Here is a 20,046-nt window from a genome sequence, read left to right on the forward strand (position 1 = left end):
GGCTCTTGACTGGCTGGCAGACTGACCACCTCTGTCGCTGGGAGGAGCAGGAGGGCGGCAGGGGTGACTGGGGGGGGGCCGTCCCTTTACTTGTGTGCAGTTGCGCCAGCAGATCCCGCGCCTGCTGCCCGTGTGCCAGGCTGTTGACGGGTGCAGCAGAGCGGCGTGGCGGCGATCACCCTTGCTGTCGCCCGCTGCGCCTTCCTATCTCAACAGCATGTCTGCCCTGCATGTATGCCCCTGCGTATTCTTTCCACCGCTTAGCCCTAATAATGCGCTCATCTCGCAGTTGTTTGTCGCCCGACGCCTGCTGAAAGGTCCTGCGGTCCCAGCGCACAATTAACACGATGCCGACGCGCACGCATGGCGGCTTTCTATTGTCCGCCGCCGCCCTGGCGGCGGGTCCCGTCCCATTGCACTCCCGGCTCTTCCTGTGTAAGCAGCCCACACCCCGCACAATCAGCACCATTTGGGAGGGCTGGAGACATCCTCAAGGGGCCACAACCGGCCACAGCACGCATCCAGCTCACACGCGCGCGTCCACGTCACATGCATGCTTCCACGTCACACGCACGCGTCCAGCTCACACGCATGCATCCAGGTCACACGCATGTGTCCAGCTCACACGCATGCATCCAGGTCACATGCATGCGTCCAGGTCACAGGCATGCACTCGCTGCTGCTGCCGGCACAGAATTTGCATAGCCTTTGGAGAGCGCCAGAGGCGGCGGCGGTGGCGGCAGGAGGTGGTTGGGGGGGCGACTGAGGCATTCAATGTTGCCGCTCGCATAGGAGGCCCACCGCACGCTGCCGCCAAGGAACACACTTCTTTCGCCCCTGCCTGCGGCAATGCACGCGTTGTTACCAGAAGTGGCGAGGGCCGCATTCCGGAGATGCCGCACGGTGCATTGGTGGCCTCCGCAGCAAGAATCGACAAACATGTCAAATGAGAGCGCGCTGGCGCGATGCGGCGCGGGGGCGCTCAAGCCGCCGCCGCCGCCATGCTCCCGCTGCCGCCACTGCCGCCATGCCGCTGCCGCCGCTGCCAGCCCTGCACATTCTCGAGAGGCCGCATCCAGGACCATGCATCCAGGTCACATGCACGCGTCCAGGTCACATGCACGCATCCAGCTCACACGCGCGCGTCCACGTCACATGCATGCTTCCACGTCACACGCACGCGTCCAGCTCACACGCATGCATCCAGGCCACACGCATGCGTCCAGCTCACACGCATGCATCCAGGTCACATGCATGCGTCCAGGTCACAGGCATGCACTCCCTGCTGCTGCGACACCCAAATGCACCCTTGCTTAGCGGCAGCCGAATGCCCTTGTCTAGCAGCCTGTAAGGTTGTCGTGTGTGTGGAGAAGCAGGCAAGCATGAGAATGTCAGCAAAAGATTACATGCAAATGTGCATTTGAATGTGCATTCTGTGAAATAAATAATAAGTCGAGAATGATGCGCGGTGTAAATAGGCATTGCAAGATAAGAGATGCGTTCACCCAGAGTCGTCCACAATTCGACAGGTTCCTCATCATGAGTTGTTATGGTGTCCAGGGAAGGCCACCTGGAATGTTCAGGAGGGTAGCATGCCAATCCGAACGTCATAGGCCAGACACTTGAGCGTCTCGCTACAGCAACAAAAAAGCAGGCTCAAAAAACGACGTGCGCGCCCTGCCGCCGTGGCGCCACCTCCGCGCCATGTCGTGCGGTGCCCAACACCCCCAGGGCAGCTCAGCATGCCCTCAACTCACCCCAGTTGACGAGCTGATCAACCTTGCTCACAACAAACTGACCCTTACTGGCAGCAGCCATTGTGCCCTGCAGCCGGGGAGGCGCATGGCGGCGGCGCCGAGGGTCGGGCGGCGACCAGGCGGGGAGAGGGTGGGGCGGCGCACGGGCAGGAACTGCTCCCATGCTCATCTGCAGTGTCATCATCGACTCACATCCTACACGGTGATCGTGGTGCGACGGAAAGAGGCGCGGTCCCCAGGGGAGCGACTCCTGGGGCTGCATCGGGGAGATGCCAGGCGGGGCCGCCCTACCATGCCCACAGACGGTTTACACTTCGACTGTGCTGTCTAATGATCGCGGGGAGATGCGGCGGCCGGCGGCCGGCGGGAGAGGGATGTACCGGCGCGGGTACGCGTACAAAGCTGCAGCTGGTGCCAGGCGTTTTCTTCGAGGGTCTGGGCAACCCCGAGTCTTGTTGCAGCCACAGGCAGTGGCCGTGCAGCTGATCCACCCCACCAGGCAGCGACAGCAACCACCCCACCGGCCTCTCTTCGCAGCTGCAGCGCCAAGCTATGGCGCTGCCACAGGCAGTCGAGGCCCCCGACGGAAGGGGCGACGCAACAGAGGCGGCCGCGCCGTCGCCGGCCGCAGCCTCCGACGAGCAACAAGCGGGGCAGTGGAGGGAGGTGGCCAAGCGAGACTCGGAGGAGCTCAACCCCTTGTGAGTCCAACCTCACACGCAAAGTGGGGCATGGCTGGATTGCAAGCCAGTTTTGTGTGGCAGGCATCATGTCGGTGCTCACTGGCTGCCTTCCCCTTGACCGGCCTTCCCCTTGACCGCAGGAGCCTTGCCCACCTGTTTGCATGCGACCCCGAGTGCGCTGCCAAGAACAAGGAGCGGCAACAGCTGTCAAGGGCACTGCAGTTTGCGGGATCGCAGCTTGATCACGAGCTGGAGCTCAAGAAGCTGCAGGTGAGGAGCCAGTTGAGGCAGCCCTAGTCGGGGCGGCACCGTTGCCCCTCTCAGCACAGACCGTTGGCATGCACTATGCATGCATTACCTGCCATTCCTCCTCACCCCTGTACCTCCTTACCCTTCTGCCACAGGTTTTTGTGCGCATTCGACCGTCGGTGGCGGCGGGGGCGCCGCACCCGGGGTGGGAGCCCGAGAACTGCGTACATGCCACCTCCAAGTGCTCCATCGCCATTGCGCCACCACGAGGCAGCCAGGCCTACAAGAGTGGCGACCGGGGGCAGACCTATTCCTTCTCCCGTGTCTTTGACTGCGACACCAGCCAGCAGGCGTACTACGAGCAGACGGCAGCGCCGCTGGTGGGTCGGGCTATGCGCAGGAGCCGGCAGCATGTTGTGGACCGCACCTTGGCTGCTGGATGGACCAGCGCCTGCTCATGCGCCGCCCCTGCCACTGCCCCCCCAACCGCCAGGTGCGCGACCTGCTGCGCAACAAGCAGCACAACAGCGTGATGATGGCGTACGGCATCACGGCGGCGGGCAAGACGTACACGATCGAGGGGACGGGGGAGCAGCCGGGGGTGATGCCGAGGGCGCTGGTGGAGCTGTTTGAGGGGCTGGGCAGCCATGCAGAGCCCATCGTGGCACGCGCCTCATACTACGAGGTGGGTGGGGCAAGTGGATGCTTGATGGTGCGGGGCTTAGTCACTGCAGGGTGGCTGTCGTTTGATGGTTTGGGCGAGTGCCTGGTCGGTGCCCAGGTGGCGGCCATCGCTGCTCACTGCAGTTGTGCGCTTTCCCTTCCCCTTCTGACACTCTCAGGTGTACAACGAGCAGATCTATGACTTGCTGGAGGAGCAGGGGCCAGGGCTGCCACTGGGGCCGCGGCCCACGCTTCGCCTTAAGGAGGACACCATGGGCCGCGTGTTTGTGGCGGGGCTGTCAGAGGTGCGGGCAGGGGGTGTTTGTGCATGAGTGCATGGGTAAAACGGCCAGCCCAGGTTCCTGGCACGCCTTCCGTTGCCCTCATCGGCAGACTGCTGCTCCACTTCCTCGCAGGTGGAGGTGAGCAGTGCCAGCGAGGCGCTGGATCAGCTGCGGCGGGGCTCCCGCCAGCGCCAACGCGCCGAGACGGGGCTCAACTACAGCTCCTCCCGCTCACATTCCATCTTCACGGTGGGCGGCCTGGCTGGCTGCCTAAGCGTACTGCGTAGCTTACCCTCCACATTGGCTGTGACCACAAATGATGTGTGTGGCAGGATGTCACGCTGACAAGACAGCCCTTAAGTCTGGCTGCCATGCCGTGCCCTCCTGCTCCTTGCGCCGCAGGTGACGCTCTACCACCAAGGCCTGGCGGTTCACGCATCGGAGGGGACCGACGGCAGCGACGCTACGGATGAGAAGGAGGCGGAAGCGGGCGAGGAAAAGCTGGGACACATTTCGTTTGTGGACCTGGCGGGATCTGAGCGGGCACAGCGCACTGGAAATGTGGGAGTGCGCCTCAAGTGAGCCGCTTCCTTTTGCAAACTGGAGGGCACGGCTGGAGGGCACGGACAGGCGGCGATGACAATGCTGGGCATGTCCCCCAAACACAGATCAACGGTGGCTGAGGGTGCGCTGTGGTGCTGCAGGGAGAGCGTGGCGATCAATAGCAGCCTGATGACGTTGGGGCGCTGCCTGGAGGCGTTGCGCTGGAACCAGCAGCACAAGGGCAGCACCAACCTGCGCGTGGTACCGTACCGTGAGAGCAAAGTCACCCACCTGTTCAGGCGAGGTGCCGCAACTGATTTGGGGTCTCGACATTGCGCACTAGCAGGCCTGGCAGTGCATGCCTGTTCTAGCCGAGCCTGCAATCAACAAGGAGCTTGTGTGGCTGGTGGGAGGTCGTGCAGGGATGCGCTGCACGGCTGGGGCCAGGTCATCCTCAGCGTCAATGTGTCGCCTGTGTCCAAGGATTATGATGAGACCGCGCATGTCCTCAAGGCAAGGGCGGCCAGCGCGGTTATGCAGTTTTGCCAGATTGAAGTGAGAGTCCCGAGGGCATGGCTCATCTGTCGTCTATGTTTGCTCAACTGAGTGCAGTATGCAGCGCTGGCCACCCAGATTGGCACCATTCAGCAGGCTGAAGCGCCCCGGCGCACCATCAAGGCCGTGTCGCCCGCCATCAAGAAGGTCAAGCGCAAGGCGGCGCTGCCGGCAGAGGCGCGCGGGCAGGGCGCCAAGTGAGTTGCCAGCCTGCGCCTGCAGCATCTCAACGATCGTATCAGCGTGTCGCACGTGCTGCAAACTCGGCAGCGCACGGCGGTGACCCCCTTGCCTTGCATGCAGGGCGAAGAAGGCAAAGAAGGCGGATCCAGCGGCGCCCACTGTGACCGACCTTGTCGCTATTCCAGAGGAGACAGAGCTGGCTGCCGAAGGCACCCATGGGTCGGAAGGCTCTGGGCCTACTGGACATGCTGCTGTGGCGCCGGAAGGTGCCACCAGCACAGGACAGACAATGGACCGGCTCGGAGAGGAGGCTGGCGAGGGGAAGGACATGGCAGCTGCTGAGGATAGCGGCGGCTTGGGCGAGGTGGAGGCGGGGACAGAGGATGGTGAACTTTATGATGGCGAGTTTGGCACGCCTTCCACGCCCCTGGCAGAAGAGGACGAGGCATCGGCGGCCCTGCAGGTAAAGCGGCGGCACTTGCTCACATGCATCACCCCCATGCAGCAGCATCCTGCCCAGCTCCATGTGCTCTGGCCACCAGCCACAGCGCGCATCATTCTCCTGTGGGCCATGCATACTGCAGGCCCAGGTGCAGCAACTGATTGCAGAGCTGCAGAAGGCCGAGGAGCGGTGTGTGCTGCTGGAGGCTGAGGTGCGGGAAGAGGTAGCAGATGAGATGGCGCAGGTGAGAAGGGGACGCAGTCCCATCGTTTACTGCTGGCGGGCAGGTGATACAAACACGTGGCGAGGCATTAGCGGGCGAGGTGTGGCCTTTGTGCCGCTACTGCCCCTCACCGCCTGCCGTATGCACATGCCGCCTTTACTTGCAGCTGCTTCGAGACATGGAGGAGAGCTACCGGCAGCGGCTGGAGGCGGAGGTGGCTGCGCTAGAGAAGAAGCAGCCCGGCAGGGGCGCTGGGGCAGGTGCCGCCGAGGGTGGCAGGCGAGGCAAAGGGCGGGGTGGCAAGGCAGGCAAGGACGAGCCCACCCCCGACGCCAGCGCTCTACAGCTGGCTGCTGCACGAGGCCAGGCAGCCCAGGCGATCGCCGAGGCGGAGCAGCTGCGGCACCAGGCTGCCGCAGCCGCGGCGCAGCTGGAGGAGGCCCACCAGGAGCTGGCCAAGCTGCAGGAGCAGGCGGAGCAGCGACAGTCGCAGGCAGCAGAGCATGCCGCAGGCCTGGCGGCAGAAGTTGCAGGTGCTCGGCAGGCAGCGGCGCTGGCGCAGGAGCAGCTGGCGGCAGAGCACACACGTGTCGCTGGGCTGGAGGCTGAACTCGTGGCTGTTCGGCAGCAGGCAGATGAGGCACAGGCCAGCCTTGCCACCGAGCGGCAGCGGACAGGCTCACTAGACGCGGAGCTGATGGCGGCCAGGCAGCGGGCGCAGGAGGCGCAGCGCCAGGCAGAGGGCGCCCAGCAGCAGGCAGCTGCCCTGGAGGCAGAGCTGTCGATGCTGCGCCAGTCGGCGGACAGCAGCCAGCTGCAGGCCTCTGAGCAGTACGAGGCGCAGCTGCAGGAGGCGGTTACGCAGATCGAGGTGGGCAGGCAGCTGCCGCATCGCCGCCCTGCATTGCTAGGGGTCAGGGCAGGCAGGGCTTGCCAGCTGCCGGCACCGTTTCCAGCGCTGGTGTCACAAGCTGCCGAGCAGCCCACCGACTGGCTCCCTCCTGCCGTGTGCCCACTGGTTTCCCGGCCTCCAACCACCACCCGCATGCAGGCCAACCGCGGCATGGAGCTGGAGATGGCAGAGGAGCAGGGGGAGCGGCTGCGCAAGGAGAACCTGGCCTTGCAGCGGCGCCTGCAGGGGGCGCTGGCGGCGCTGGCAGCTTGCGGCTCGCCGGTGACGGGCCCAGGAGGCCTGGCGGCCCGTATGGCCCAGGCTGCGCCAGAGGGCAATGGTAGGGGGGCAGGAGGCACGCCTCACGACGTCGCCCTAGCCCGTGCTCGGCAGGCGGCAGCGGCAGATGACCTGGCGGCAGCTGCGGCGGCGGCAGCTGCGGGAGGGACCACGCAGCCCAGGAGCCGCAGCCGTTTTGCCGAAGAGGCAGAGGCCGGCGGCAACGTGACTGAGGAGCAGGCGGCAGCCAAGGCGCCACTGACTGCGCCTCCGACTGTGCCAGAGGAGCGGCAGCAGCAGGACGCCGCCAAACCTGCGCCTCGGCCACGAGGCAGGCCCAGAAAGGTGGCGTTTGCTGTCCCGCAGCAGCCCCAGGACGAGGCGGGGGCGGTAGCAGCTCATGAGAAGCAGCGGCCGGAGGAGCAGCAGGTATTGCCGGCAGCTGCAGCAGCCCCGGCAGAGTCGCGGCGAGTGCGGCGCATGACGCGGGCTGCTGCCGCTGCGGCACCAATCGTCGGCATCGAGCCCATTGCACCTGAACCGGCTGCCGACGAGCCTGCAGCAGCCATTGAGCAGGCCAAGGCCAGGCACGGCTGCCGCCGCACGCAGGCGGCACCACCAGCAGCAGAGCCGGCTGGTGGGGTGCCGCCTGTCGATGATGTATCGGCAGCTCCACAGATAGAGCAGCAGCCCAAGCATGGGCCTGCCGCGCCGCTGTGTGATGTGCCGGAGGATGAGGATGTGCCGCTGATGGCCAGCGTGACCTTTGAGCAGGGCCCTGCAGCCACCGCCCAAGCGGTGGTGGTGCCGGCAGCGGCAGTGGCCAAGCTATCGATGCAGCAGCGGCGCAGGGGCAGGTGCGCCAAGGGCTGGGGTGCTGGGGCAGTGACATGTGGGCCTCGACGGGTGGTGATGCGCTGCCAGGCGCGTCACAACTGCATCTGCCAAACGCATCACTTTCACTTCCTTGACCCCAGGACTCGTGCCAACAAGGAGAACAGCGGCAGGCAGTCGGCACAGGGGCTGCCGGGCGCTAGCAAGCCATCTGACATGTTAGAGGAGCTGGCGGGCGGCAGGCGGCGCAAACGGCTTCTGCCCGGCGCACCCATGAGCACCGAGATGCGGGCGGCGCTGGGAGAGACTGAGGACTCGCTCTCGCTGCGGCAGCACGTGGCAAAGAAGCAGGCAGCTGGCGGCACTGCCCCTGAGGCGGGCGGCAAGCGCAGCCGCAGGCAGACGCAGTTCTTTAGGCTGTGAGCTGATTGTTGTATTGTTGTATTGGTTGACGTCCAACTTTTCATCAGGGACTGAACTGCGCATTGCATGCTGTTTTGTGCACACAATTACAATGGAGGGGCATACAACGATGGTCCTGGGTAAAATTCATAGGCCCTCAATGGCTGGCCTGCTGCAGACAGCGATGCAAAATTCATACGCCCTCATCACTCCTGCTTGGAGTTGGATGGCAACCCACAGTTGTCCCGGACGGCCAGAAACATGGCGCCCCAATCCAGCGATCCGCCGTGTCTGGCCTTGGTTTGCAGGAGATGAATGTATGCAACATCGGCCCAAGGCAGCGGGCAGGCGGAGTCGGCAGCCCGGGCACGGATGTGCCCCAAGTCTTTTGAGCCCAAATCTATGGCAAATCCAGTCTGCCAGGGCCACAAAGAGCGGTTATTCCTATCACCTTGAAATCTCCCGGGCCCACTCGGCACAGGGCACACCCTGGACCCGCCGCCCGCCCACTCCTGTGGAGTAGCCGCCCGCACCCATGCGACGGGCATAGCCGATGGGGATTGGAGAGGGCAGGAACGTTTCCAGCATTGTCAGAACGGCACTGTCTGCAAAAACACAACAACAAACCTTCTGGCCATCAGCCATTTGGAGCTGCAGTGGTGCATACACCGTGTGCTCACCCTCGATGCCATTCTTCGCGCCCAGCGCCAAGCACTCGGCTGCCACCTCGATCTGGCTCGAGATCCAGAAGTTGCTGCATAACACAAGAAAAAGTATCAGGGGCAGAACTGCACAATGTGGGGCCACGGAAGGTGGCATGCTCCAGCTCAGCTACACGGCCGCCGGCCCCCCCATGCCACCCACCCAATTAACTTGAACGAAGCGGATGTAGCAGGGTCTTCCCCAAGGTCCCACACCCCGCGCCCAGCAAAGGCTGGCAGCAGAGGGGCCAGCGCCTGCCTGGCGGCAGCAGGGCCGGCCGGCACCGCCACCAGGGAGCCAGTCGCCGCGGCATCCGGCCTGCCAAACACAGACATGTTGACGAACTCGACGCCAGCCTTGGCAGCTGCCGCAGCCTGCCGCTTCACCGTTGCCGGCAGCAGCGTGGCGGCGTTGACATAGATGGCTGGATGACTGGCACCGTCAGCGGCTCGGGCGGACAGGTAGTCTCCCAGGACCTTTGGCAGCACACACCAAAGAGCAGCAGCTGTTTGATTTGTGAAAATACGCATCAAGTCAGTCTCCTCTTCACCATCCGCAGGCCCCATGCATGCCTCACCGCATCGGCGGCTGCATCGTTGGCCAGCAGCGAGAACACAATCTTCGCTGGGACCACCTCTGCCACTGTGGCGACGGCAGTCACGCCCGGTGTCTCGTGGGCGAATCCCTGCGCCGTGGCGGTGGTTCGGTTGTACACCACAAGGGGACCAGAATAGCCAGGTGCCTTCCCTGAGCCCAGCCACTCTGCCAGCTTGGCGGCCACCCCCTGCATGCAGCACCCGTTAAAGGAGGTTGATGGCGGCGCTCTGGCGGCCACTTGGACGAGGCGGGAACCCGCCGCCCAGCTGCCCGGGGTCCATCACGCTTCTCTGAGCCCCGAACGCAGCATACCTTGCCCATTCCTCCAAGGCCTATGAAAGCCACTTGCGGAGCCATGTCTGAGTCGGACCCGTAAATTTCCTGGACCTACTGGTTGTTGCTGCAGGTTTGGGTCATTTCACTCTCGGGTGCAGAGAGGCTGACGGGTGCCGTGCCTGTGACACCGGGGTGGCTGCCAGCTGGCACAGGCTGGCGCGGGAGCCGGCTCCCACCCATTTGCACAGCCCCCACCCTAGTGAGCATGTATCGGCTGTAAAGTTGAAGACAGTGCATCGTCTGTGATAAAATAGCAAAGGTGCCGCCAGCTGCCGCCGCCCAGGCACCCTCTCCGCCCAGCTCAGGCGTTGCGTGCCAGCTCCCGCGCAATCCAGTCCTGGCGCAGCGCCTCCATGGCCCGCAGGCACGCATCGCTGAGGGCGCCGCCCTTCTTGCCCTTGGCCTTGAGCCCCGCCGCCGCTCCCATCACGCTGGCCTTGGTGCTGGAGGCGCGGCCGCGCCGCACCACGCCGCGCGACAACTTGCGCATCACCGCCTTGACGCTCAGCAGGTCGATGTCGCCCCCAAAAATGGCGCCCGCGGTCTGCGGGGCGGGGGTGGGGCGGCGGGGCGTTGCTGGCGCCCAACGCCCCGCTCCAAGGTACGACGACCATGCCCCACAGCAACACAGCTTGGCCGCCCAGCCAACCCGAGAAGCGAGCCCCCCACCCACCAGACCAGTCACCAGCTGCTCCCCTACAAACGGCTGCTATCCCATCGCTCCCCATCCCCACTCGGGTCCACTCCACACGCACCCCCCACCCCCACCACCGCCGCGGCACCCCCCCACCCGCCCCACCCACCGACTGCGCCGTCTTCTCCGTCATGTCCAGGTCCACCCGCAGCAGCGCCCGCACCACATGCTCCTTGCTGCACTCCTCCTCGTGCCCCGCCTCGTCATACACGGCCTCCTCCAGGGCCCTGGGGGCAAGGGGGCGGGGCAGGGCAGGGCAGGGCAGGGTGACCGCCGCGCCGACTCGGTGTCGCTTCCCCTGGCAAGAACCAACACCGCCGCCAGCCCCGGCCTCACTTGAAGAACTCCACGCGCTCCTGCAGGAACTGGTCGCGGATGGACTCGGCAAACTCGCCTGCAGGGCGTGGTGCGTGTGCGCATGTGCATGTTTGGTTGTGTGTGTGTGCGCGTGCATGTGTGTGTCGAGTGTGGCACAGGCAGCCAGGCAGGCGGGCAGGCGGGCGTCGTTTGCACCGCCGCCCCTCCCTCCTGGCTGTGGGCCTGCCTGCTGCCCGCCCACCTTGGTTGAACTCTCTGTCCTCCTCGAACACCTTGCGCCACTCCACCGTGTCGCCCTCCTGGTCCTCGTCCATGGCCTGGAGGCAGGCAGGGTGGGTGGGGGCGCTGAGCTGGGGCTGGGCTGTGTAGAGGGCAGGGCGGTCATGTGGCGCCTGTGTGTGGGGTCCGGCCAACGCAGGGCGGCATGCGGCACAGGCGGAGCCACACAGCCGGCTAGGCGACGCTTGCCTGGACAAGCTCGTCGAAGCGCTTGAGGGTCTTGCCCCCCGGCTGCCCCACCTTGAAGTAGGCCAGGAAGGCGGTGCGCAGGTCCTCCTGCGCTCGGGAGGGCAGGCGGCCAGGATGCAGGCCAGGTCGATGCAAGGCAGGCAGGCAGGCAGGCAGGGAGGCAGGGGTGCAAGCACGGTGTGAGCGGGTGCCTGGTCATTGCACAGCATTGGTGCGCTCTGGGCGGGACTGCATCGCATGGGTCGCATGGGCACATGCGCGGCTGAGCTGCCCCGTCCTGCCTTGGGTATGAAGCCCGTGGCCTGCCCCTTGGCCTTGTCTACGGCGGCAAACAGCTCCTCCTGCAGCCGGATCTGGGCCACATACACATCCTCCTTCACCTCGCCCTGCAGGCCAACCACAGCGAGGGGCAGGCAGGCATCGAACCGTGAAGCTTCATCAGGGCGCATGTGTGCCACAGACAGCACGCCCTGGCTGCAGCCCTGGCAGCCGACAGGCAGCACGCCCGGCAAGCCGGGCATCACACGCGGGCCCACACCAGCAGGATGCGCAGGAAGAGCTCGCAGTCGGCATCCCACTGGTACTTGAACAGCCCGTACAGGAAGTTGTAGCCCGCCTGCACGCAGCATGGGGGGGCGGGCTGTGCTGGCGGCGTGGGTGCAGGAGGGCCATGGGAGGCAGCTCGAGCTTGGGAGGCGCCATGTGGCGGCAGCAGGCATGTCGGACCGCGGCCGAGAAGGTGGGCGGCCATGCTGCCCACCTCCACCACCGCGGTGACGATGCCCACTCGCTTCTGCAGCTGCTGGAACAGAAACTCCTGGAGGTCGCACGCCTTGCCCGCCGCCGCCGCTGCAGCCAGCCAGCCAGGCGAGGCAGGCTGTCAAACGGCGGGGGCGATGGGAGCACTACACAGAGGCAGGGCAGCAGAAGCACGGCACCCGCCCCATCCCCCATCGGCAGCAAGCCCAGAGAATCGGCGCTGCCGGGGCGGCCGCCCACCAGGGTCTGCCATGCGCTCCTTCCAAATCTCCTTCACCAGCTTCTCCGTGTCGCGCTTGCTCAGGTGCTTGTTGCGGATCTTGCCGCTGTGCTTGAACAGGCGGGGCACATCCGCGGCCTGCAAGGGCGGCAGGCCGTAGAAGGCCGGCATGGTATCGGGAGCGCTGTGGTGTCATCATTGCTGCCCATGCCGAAAGTCATCCAGACATTGAACATGCATCGCCTGCATCCCAGTCTGTCTGTCTGTCTCCACCCCTCGCCCCAGCCCACCTGCCCCATGCCTATGAGCCACTCCTTCCAGGCCGCCTCCTCCTGGCTGCCCAGCAGCTCCACATACTGCTGCAGTGGGTTCTTGCGCTCCAGCACCGCCTCCTCCTCACGCCGCCGCCGCGCCGCATCGCGCTGCAACGCAAGATGCAAGGGAGGTGGCGCCTCCAGACAGGGAGCGCCATGCCCGCAGAAGCCCCGGCGACAGCATGCTGCGGCCTCACCCGCTGCTCCACCTCCTTGTACCCGTGCACAATCTCCCGCAACTCCACACACTCCTTGCGCAGCTCCCTGGCCTGCACCCCCATGTGGAGTGCAGACGACAATTGTTGGCATGTGCACAGTCAGCAGGTTTAGATGGGGGTGACGAGATGAGAGCCCAGGGTCACACCACCCAACCCGGCCCCCCACAAAAGCCTGCCACCCCAGGGCTTGCCTCCTCCTCCACAACCGCCACCCGCGTCTTGGTCGACATGCGCGCCCACTGCACCGCGCTGCGCAGCTCGTCAAACGTGACGCCCTGCACGTGGCAAACATTAGCAGCAGTGACACGCGCTGCACCCCCACAGGGGCTCAGAAAAGGCTGCTTTCAAGACTCCCAAGTTCCAGCAAACTAGCAGCATTCATGGCTTCCCAGGATCCCAGACAAAGTGGGCTGCCCTCAAGACCACAGCCGAGGGGCAGCCATGCAGCAGCGCGCCTGACGGTGCTGCTGCATGCAGCCGTAGAAGGTGGGGCTGAGCGGCAGGGCCTGGCGGGTGGCTCCCACCAGGAAGTCGACCAGCGCCTCCTGGTTGGCGGCAGGCCTGCCCAGTGCCTGCTCCAGCCACTCGGCGTGCTCATCCTCTGCTGCCTCCAACAGCGCCTCGACATCACCGCTCTGTACAGCCTGCGCCTCAGCAGCACGACGGAGCAGGGGAATGCTTCAGGGCACCATGGCACCGGAGGAAGCAGCTGCCCCCTTGCTTGCCCCTGCCCTGCACTGCCCACCTGCTTGATGGCATCTCGGGTGAGCAGCCCCTGCGCCACAGCCCCCCGCAGGCAGCCCAGTCCCAGCTCCACGTGGTCCCGCAAGTGGCTGCCGCTGTAGGGGGCAGCCGCGGCGGCATCGTCGGTGCCAGATGCGGCAGCAGGCCCATCCCGCTGGCCGTCCAGCACGGCTACGCCGACATCGCTCCTGGGCGCGGCCCCGGGCGCATGCAGCATGCTGCCGGCCAGCAGCAAGGCGAGGTCGTCGGTGGGCCACTGCCTGTGGGCATCCAGGGCGGCCTGGAACTGCACCACGCCTGCAGCAGCCAGCGGAGAGGGTCGTCGCACCAGGAGTGGCGGAGGGGCCGCAGTGCACAGGCGCATCCTGCCGCCACCGTCCCACGACATCCCCACGCCTGCCCACGCCGCCCTCACCTTGCTTGCCCACCAGCTCCAGCAGCACATCCCAGTTCTGCTGCGGCCGCGGCGTGGACACCCGCAGCCGGGCCGCCGCCTCGTCCCGCTCATTCTCCGCAGCCTCCGCCCGGCTCTCCAGCTGCACCACCTCGTCGGCGGTCGACTCCAGGTCTGCCATCTGCAGGCGGCGGGCACAGCAGGGCACGCCAAGTCCAGCCAGGTCATCATCGGGGCAGAAGGCGCAGCCCCGCATCCTCGCGCCCCATGCTGCGACCAGGCCCTGGGCTTGCCTGCTTGTACACCTCCAGCAGTTCCTGCCTCGCCGCATCCAGCGCCTCCCTCAGCACTGCATTCTGCTGCTGCAGCGCCTCGGCATCCTCGCTGCTGATCCCCAAACCTGCGACCAAGAGGGCAGGGGATCGGGGGCACTTTGACATCAGACGATGGCAATGGTCAGATGCGGTCCAGCAGCGCAGCCGCCAGGGCAGCTAGCCAGGCGGAGCGGCCGGCTCACTGGTGCCGCCCGCGGCGTCCTGCAGCTGGCGCATCACGTTGCCCATGGCAATGGAGGCCTTGCGGCTGCCGTGCCGCAGCTCCTCGATCGCCGCCGACGTGCCGCGCTTGCCTGCACCCACACCAAATGCCACGGGAATGTGGCCCCTGACCCACACCCCATGTCCACCCTGTGCTTCTGCATCTGTGTGGCAGTGACAGGCGCACAAGCTGCCTGCCCCACCCGCCCACTCGCCTGACAGCGTGCTGGACCGGGACAGCATGCTGACGGTGGACTCCCTGAACCGCACGCTGCGCTGCGGTAGGAGGCTGCCGTCACGGCTCAGGTGGCTCATGGGCATGTGGCGCCCATCGTCTGCACGGCATGCACGCGGCCGGCGAGAAGCTGGGGCCCCGCTCTGTGTCTCGTGGGGCACACGCCAGCTGGCAGCCATGGCACAGTCCGCGGTGCACCCTACAGGCAGGCAGCCCCAGGCCCACCTCCCCCCGATGGCTCGCCCCGCGGCCCCAGCACCACAGACATGACGTCCACGTGACCGCCGCCGCCTCCCATGCTCAGCGCCGTGGTGAGCTCCGCGCGCAGCCGCGCCAGCTCATCTTGGAGCTCCACCTGCGGTTCAGCAGTGGCGAATGGGGCATGTGCTGGAGAGGCATCGACAGCTGGGGGGGGGTGCCCCGGGAGTGGCACACACCTTTCAGCACAACTGCCTCCCTGCCCCCCTGCCTGCCTCACCTTGTACGCGTCGGCAGCCGCCCGCTCCTGCTCCAGCTGCAACTCTGCCATCTCCAGCCGCACCTCGGCCCGCTCCGCACGGTCCTTGACCACAGCGTACGCAGCATGCACCCGGCTCAGCACGCTGCGCAAACGTGGACGCAGCAGTCGAGCCGTTGGCTCATCACCAACTGGGGTTGTGTGCAAGAGCAGGCAGCTCATCACATGGCGGGATGGGGAGCAGCCTGAGACGTCCCCTGCACCACCCAGCAGTAGCAGGCAACAAGCTGCACTGCTGCCCCGGGAGTTGGCAGCTGGCTGTGCCTGTCAAGCATGGATGCATAGCCTATCCACACGTCTGCCATGAGGCGCCCCCGCTCCTCGCACTGCTGCGTGACCTGCGCCAGCATCGGCATGCCGCAGCAAGGAAGCCTCGTCGGGACTCACCAGCACAACAGCCAGGACCAGCCAGCGCACAGGGCTCGACCACCGTGCAGCTGTCCCCTGGCACGCATGGTCCCTGCTAGCTCCGCCCACCTGCCGCGCCAGCTCGGCGTATGCCTGGCTGTAGATGGCCTTGGCCTTGGCTGCCGCCAGCAGCAGGAAGTCCACCAGCGGCGTGCGCTCGTCCTTGCGGGAGTACGTGGCATTGAAGCGCCGCGTCTCGACCTGCACCACGCCACGCGTGGGAGGGCGCCCAGGTAAGGCTCGGTGCACTGCCCTGCATCGGTGGTGTTACCACCTGGTCTTAACCCTTTGACTACGAGACCAAATTCTCGAAAACTGCAAAACTGCCATGCTGTTTTCGGCCAATTGTGGCCTGCAAACTGCATGGCATGCCACCAAACTTGACATGGCACTTCCCCAGCATGCAAGGCACCCCCAAACCGGGTCCTGCAACTTTTCCCCCTCTCTGAGTGGTTTGGCTCCCCGCCAAACCATGACTGAGCCCCCAGTCGTTCAGGAGGGCAGGCAGGCAGCTCTGGCCAAGCTCAGGAGTGCTGCCGCCCGGTTAGAACTTCCTTATGAGGAGCTGGAGGGGATAGTATTCGACCCAGCCCTTCAGAGCTTGCCTAGCAATAAACAAAAGCGCTACCATGTGTACCATGCCGTGGCGCATGCGGCTGGAGTGGTGAGATGGGGCCCGCAAAACCGCTGGCTGCGTCCCGGTGCAGCCCGGCGCCCTCAAACCAACTCATTTGATGTCCAGGTGGGGAAAGGGAACCGCCTGGACCTAGGGGCGGACTTTGAGGAGGCCGTGCGCCCCAAACCAGCCGGCAGCCACCATCATCCCGGGCTCACCTCCAGCCACTTGCCGAGCACAAACACCTCGCGCGTGCCGGGCGCGTGCCGTGCGCTTCGAAAGGGCTTGGAGACGCCGTTGCCCACGGGGCCGTCGCTTGTGCTGGCTTGCAGGTGCATGAGCTGGCGCTGCAGCATGGTGCTGCTGTCCTCCAGGCCTGCCATGTACGCTGCCAGCGCCGACGGATCTGCAGGCAGCCCGGCCCCAGCGCCAGGCGGACTGCCATGCTGGTGCATCGGGTGGCGTGGGTGTGGCTCCTCCAGCAGCGCGTGCAGCGTCAGGCTGGATAGGAGGCCGCCCTGCACGGCCTGCTGCTGGGATGGTGCGGCTAAACTGTGCGGCCCGGCGTCCTGCACCCGTGGCTCGCCCGCTTGCGAGGGTGGAAGCGCGCCGGCCACCAACTGCCGCAGAGCCATGGCGTCCTGCTCAATCACGGCCAGCTCCGCCGCCCGCTGCTTCTCCCGCTGCTGCTCCGGCGGGCACAGCGTGTTGCTGGGGTTTGGCGGAAGCCTGCCGTCAAAGCGGCCGCCCCGCAAAGGCGCCGAGGCGGCCTCCCTCATTCTGCCTCGCTCCGACGGATCTCTAGCCTAATCAGACCCCTTCCCCGCTCGGCCTGGGCCGCACACGGCGCTCAACAAGGGAGCAAGCGGGACATTGGACCGAATGTGTGCGGGCAGAGTGTCAGCTTCCCTGCAGCCTGGGACCGAGGAGGCGGTGATCCAACAAGCATGAACCAATCGGGGCTGTTTGAAGGGCCAAAGACAACATGAGAGGTTCCCACCGGGCGCCACGTGGCACCAACAAAAATTGGCCACCCCATGCACGTTTTCCTGCGCCACCCAGCCGCACCCTCATCATCACAGCCTTTATTTGACCTCGTGAGCGCCACAGAGCAATCGGCAAGTCGGTATCGCGCCGTGTCCAGAAGCCCGCTCACTCTCAGCGCATACCCACCATGGCAGCCATGGCAACCTCTGTAATGTCAATCAGAGTGTTGGCCAACCGCCCTGCACTGCTGGTTGCGAGGTCTGGTGAGTAGAATGTGGTGCGGTTGTGGTGCCCCCCACCCACTCCACCCCAGCGCCAGCCACAAGTCCCAGTGACACTCAGCCATGCCACTAGCTTGGCGCCTGGCACGCTGGGCGGTTCCTGCCTGGCGCCTCCGGTGGTGCCCGCTGGCTGCCTACAGCGCCCCGCCCTGTATGCCTGCTGCCCGTGCATTGCCCGCCCACTTCCCACTCCTGAACCAGCCAGCCTTCCTTCCCTGCCCCCGCTGCAGCGGCCCGCCGCCCTGCCAGTGCCACAAGCAGGGCCGCCCGCCTGGTGGTGCGCAGCGCTGACGACGCCTCCGCCGAAGCCGCCGGCAGCGCGGTCGCCACGGCGGTGCCCGAGCAGCAGCCAGCCAGCTCCGGCGGCGATGCCCCTATTGCGGCCCAGCCCGAGGCGCTGCCCGAGGTGGAGCTGGAGTATGTGGAGCCCAGCGGCGGGCAGAAGGCGTGGACCAGCACCAAGGTGGCCTTTGCCCTCCCGTGGCGGCGCTTCAAGTCTGGCTCGGCGCTGGTGCTCAAGGTGTCTGGGCAGATCGCAGAGCAGCCGCAGGGCCGCTTCTCCCAGACCGTGTCGCTGCCGGCACTGTGCGACTGCCTGAAGAAGGCGGCGCTGGACCCGCGGGTGGCTGGCGTGGTGGTCAAGATCGAGCCGCTGGCGTGCGGCTGGGGCAAGCTGCAGGTATGTGGCTGGAGCGATGGGGCTACTATTTGCAGCGCAGGGATGGGGCGAGCACGGCAGGGCAGGTAGGAAGCCGAGCAGTCCAACCCCGCCTGCCTCACCACTTTGCCGCTCTCCCTTTGCCTCCGGCCGCTCATGCAGGAGCTGCGCCGTCACGTGGAGTTCTTCCGCAAGAGCGGCAAGTTCAGCATGGCTTATATGGAACGGTGAGGCGGCATGGGTTGCTGTTTTGTTTTTGGTGTTATTTTCACTGCAGCTTCATCCAAGCTCCCACCACCACAGACCCACATCTGTGCTTGGCGCGCCGCCCCCTGCGCCTGCAGGGCGGGAGAGAAGGAGTACTACCTGGCGTCCGCGTTTGAGGAGGTGTACGCGCCCCCCAGCGCATCCCTCTCGCTGCGCGGCATGTCTGTCAGCGGCACCTTCCTGCGCGGCGCGCTGGAGAAGGTGGGCATCGAGCCCGAGGTGCGGCGCATCGGCGTGTACAAGTCGGCGGGGGACCAGCTGCTGAGGACGGACATGAGCGAGGCGCAGCGGGAGCAGCTGAGCGCGCTGCTGGACGACATCTTCGGCGGCTTTGTGGCTGACGTGGCGGCCAGCCGGGGCAAGACGGTCGAGGAGGTGGGCGGACAGGGATGCATTTTAAGGGGGGCCACGATGGGCCGGGCCGGCAGCGTGCACCAGCAAGCACAGGCTTGCACTGCCGCCGCACTGCGCTTGCACGCGTCGCGCCGGCCTGCAGGGTGCTTGCGGGGTGCGCCGCTCACCCCCTCTTCTTGTTCTTGCTGTCGGCCTGCTCTGTCCTGGCAGGTGGAGGAGTTCCTGGACTCGGGCGTGTATGACATGGAGGAGTTTAAGCGGCGCGGCTTTGTGACCGACCTGCTGTACGAGTGCGAGCTGGAGGAGGTGCTCAAGGCGCGCACTGGTGAGCGGTTGGGGGCGTACACAGGTGCAGCCGTGAGGGGTTGAGGAGCGCGCAGATGGGCGGCGAGGCTGCGGGGCCGAGAGACTGAGGCCCAGCACGTGATTGTGTCTAAGCTGGGGATGCTGTGGCTGCACCGCAGGGGGCAAGGAGGACGAGCTGCCCAAGGTCGGGTACCGCAAGTACAAGAGCGTGCGCCCCTCCACCTTTGGCTTCACCGGAAAGAAGGCCGTGGCCGTCATCAGGGCCTCCGGTGAGCCGCATTCTGTGGGGTGGCAGCGCCAGCGTGCATCACTTCATGCGCCGGGCGTTGTTGCGTGTTTGGGGGCGGTTTGGAACTCAGCACCCGTGCCCGTGCCCCCTGCGCAGGCGCCATCACCGGCACCAGCAACGGCACGGGCGGCAGAATCACCAGCGGCGAGGTCATCGCGCAGCTGCGGTCGGTCAAGAAGAACAAGAATGTGGCGGCGGTGGTGCTGCGCATCGACTCCCCCGGCGGCGAGGCGCTCGCCTCCGACCTGATGTGGCGGGAGGTCCGGGAGCTGGCAAAGGTGGGAGGCAGGTGCAGGCAGGTGGCCAGGCTGTGCCCAGCAGGGAGCAGGTCCAGCGCGGCCCGCAAGCGCTGTGCAGGCGCGGCCGTGCTCTGCGCCTGCTCACGCCGTCGTGCCGCTTGGGCCCCCTCCCCCCGGTGCAGACCAAGCCGGTGGTTGCCAGCATGGCCGACGTGGCGGCCTCTGGCGGCTACTACATGGCGATGGCGTGCAGCAAGATCGTGGCAGAGCCGCTCACAATCACCGGAAGCATTGGCGTCGTGACAGGTCGGCGGCCCTGCACCCCGCCGCCTGCTGCTTGCCCGGGATGGCGCGAGGTGGCGTTGGACGGCGGGCGTGCGTGCGCCTGCATCGCGCCTCACCCTGCATCCATTGCTGCCCGCTGTGCGCAGGCAAGTTCAACCTCAAGTCGCTCTACGAGAAGCTGGGCTATGCCAAGGAGAACATCAGCAAGTGAGTGCGCAGCTGACGCCTGCCTGCCCAGTGGTGCCGCTGCTGGACCCAGCCCTTCTGCCGTGCGCCGCGTGCCTCACTCTTGCGGGCCTCCCCCCCCCCCCCCAC

At 66.0% G+C, this 20,046-nt stretch overlaps 4 protein-coding genes across 4 annotated transcripts in view; 2 read left to right on the top strand and 2 right to left on the bottom strand.

Moving 5' to 3' along the window:
* Nucleotides 1–2,309: 2,309 nt before the first annotated feature.
* CHLNCDRAFT_142719 (hypothetical protein) lies at nt 2,310–8,010 on the top strand (the record flags this gene model as incomplete). Its single annotated transcript, XM_005849393.1, has 15 exons — nt 2,310–2,458; nt 2,581–2,710; nt 2,845–3,069; nt 3,183–3,374; nt 3,532–3,657; nt 3,769–3,885; nt 4,039–4,214; nt 4,341–4,440; nt 4,627–4,734; nt 4,792–4,931; nt 5,038–5,380; nt 5,502–5,603; nt 5,749–6,453; nt 6,634–7,610; nt 7,731–8,010. 15 exons carry the CDS (start codon nt 2,310–2,312, stop codon nt 8,008–8,010), a joined length of 3,870 nt encoding a protein of 1,289 aa, XP_005849455.1.
* A 72-nt stretch (nt 8,011–8,082) lies between these two features.
* Nucleotides 8,083–9,705, bottom strand: CHLNCDRAFT_59617 (hypothetical protein). Its single transcript, XM_005849663.1, has 6 exons — nt 9,601–9,705; nt 9,269–9,475; nt 8,854–9,167; nt 8,670–8,743; nt 8,502–8,594; nt 8,083–8,407 (listed from the first exon to the last, which is right to left on the bottom strand). Exons 1-6 carry the CDS (start codon nt 9,643–9,645, stop codon nt 8,196–8,198), a joined length of 945 nt encoding a protein of 314 aa, XP_005849725.1. The 5' UTR covers nt 9,646–9,705; the 3' UTR covers nt 8,083–8,195.
* A 220-nt stretch (nt 9,706–9,925) lies between these two features.
* On the bottom strand, nt 9,926–16,844 carry CHLNCDRAFT_142721 (hypothetical protein; the record flags this gene model as incomplete). The annotated part of the gene is made up of 23 exons (XM_005849664.1): nt 9,926–10,168; nt 10,428–10,545; nt 10,655–10,712; nt 10,878–10,953; nt 11,111–11,191; nt 11,359–11,490; nt 11,643–11,720; nt 11,865–11,953; nt 12,104–12,221; nt 12,374–12,505; nt 12,595–12,666; nt 12,795–12,890; nt 13,140–13,265; nt 13,361–13,656; nt 13,775–13,934; nt 14,059–14,153; nt 14,271–14,381; nt 14,493–14,624; nt 14,750–14,879; nt 15,003–15,126; nt 15,336–15,379; nt 15,519–15,650; nt 16,284–16,844. 23 exons carry the CDS (start codon nt 16,842–16,844, stop codon nt 9,926–9,928), a joined length of 3,204 nt encoding a protein of 1,067 aa, XP_005849726.1.
* Nucleotides 16,845–17,239: 395 nt separating this feature from the next.
* CHLNCDRAFT_57181 (hypothetical protein) overlaps nt 17,240–20,046 on the top strand; it is a gene marked incomplete at its 5' end in the record, with an annotated part of 3,983 nt that continues 1,176 nt past the window's right edge. The window contains 9 exons of the mRNA XM_005849394.1: nt 17,240–17,315; nt 17,564–18,012; nt 18,154–18,218; nt 18,336–18,633; nt 18,823–18,937; nt 19,077–19,187; nt 19,304–19,485; nt 19,629–19,752; nt 19,878–19,938. Coding sequence (XP_005849456.1) covers nt 17,240–17,315; nt 17,564–18,012; nt 18,154–18,218; nt 18,336–18,633; nt 18,823–18,937; nt 19,077–19,187; nt 19,304–19,485; nt 19,629–19,752; nt 19,878–19,938 — 1,481 coding nt within the window. The remainder of the gene's footprint in view (nt 17,316–17,563; nt 18,013–18,153; nt 18,219–18,335; nt 18,634–18,822; nt 18,938–19,076; nt 19,188–19,303; nt 19,486–19,628; nt 19,753–19,877; nt 19,939–20,046) is intronic.

The sequence above is a fragment of the Chlorella variabilis genome, assembly GCF_000147415.1.
Source record: "Chlorella variabilis unplaced genomic scaffold CHLNCscaffold_5, whole genome shotgun sequence".
Lineage (NCBI taxonomy): Eukaryota > Viridiplantae > Chlorophyta > Trebouxiophyceae > Chlorellales > Chlorellaceae > Chlorella > Chlorella variabilis.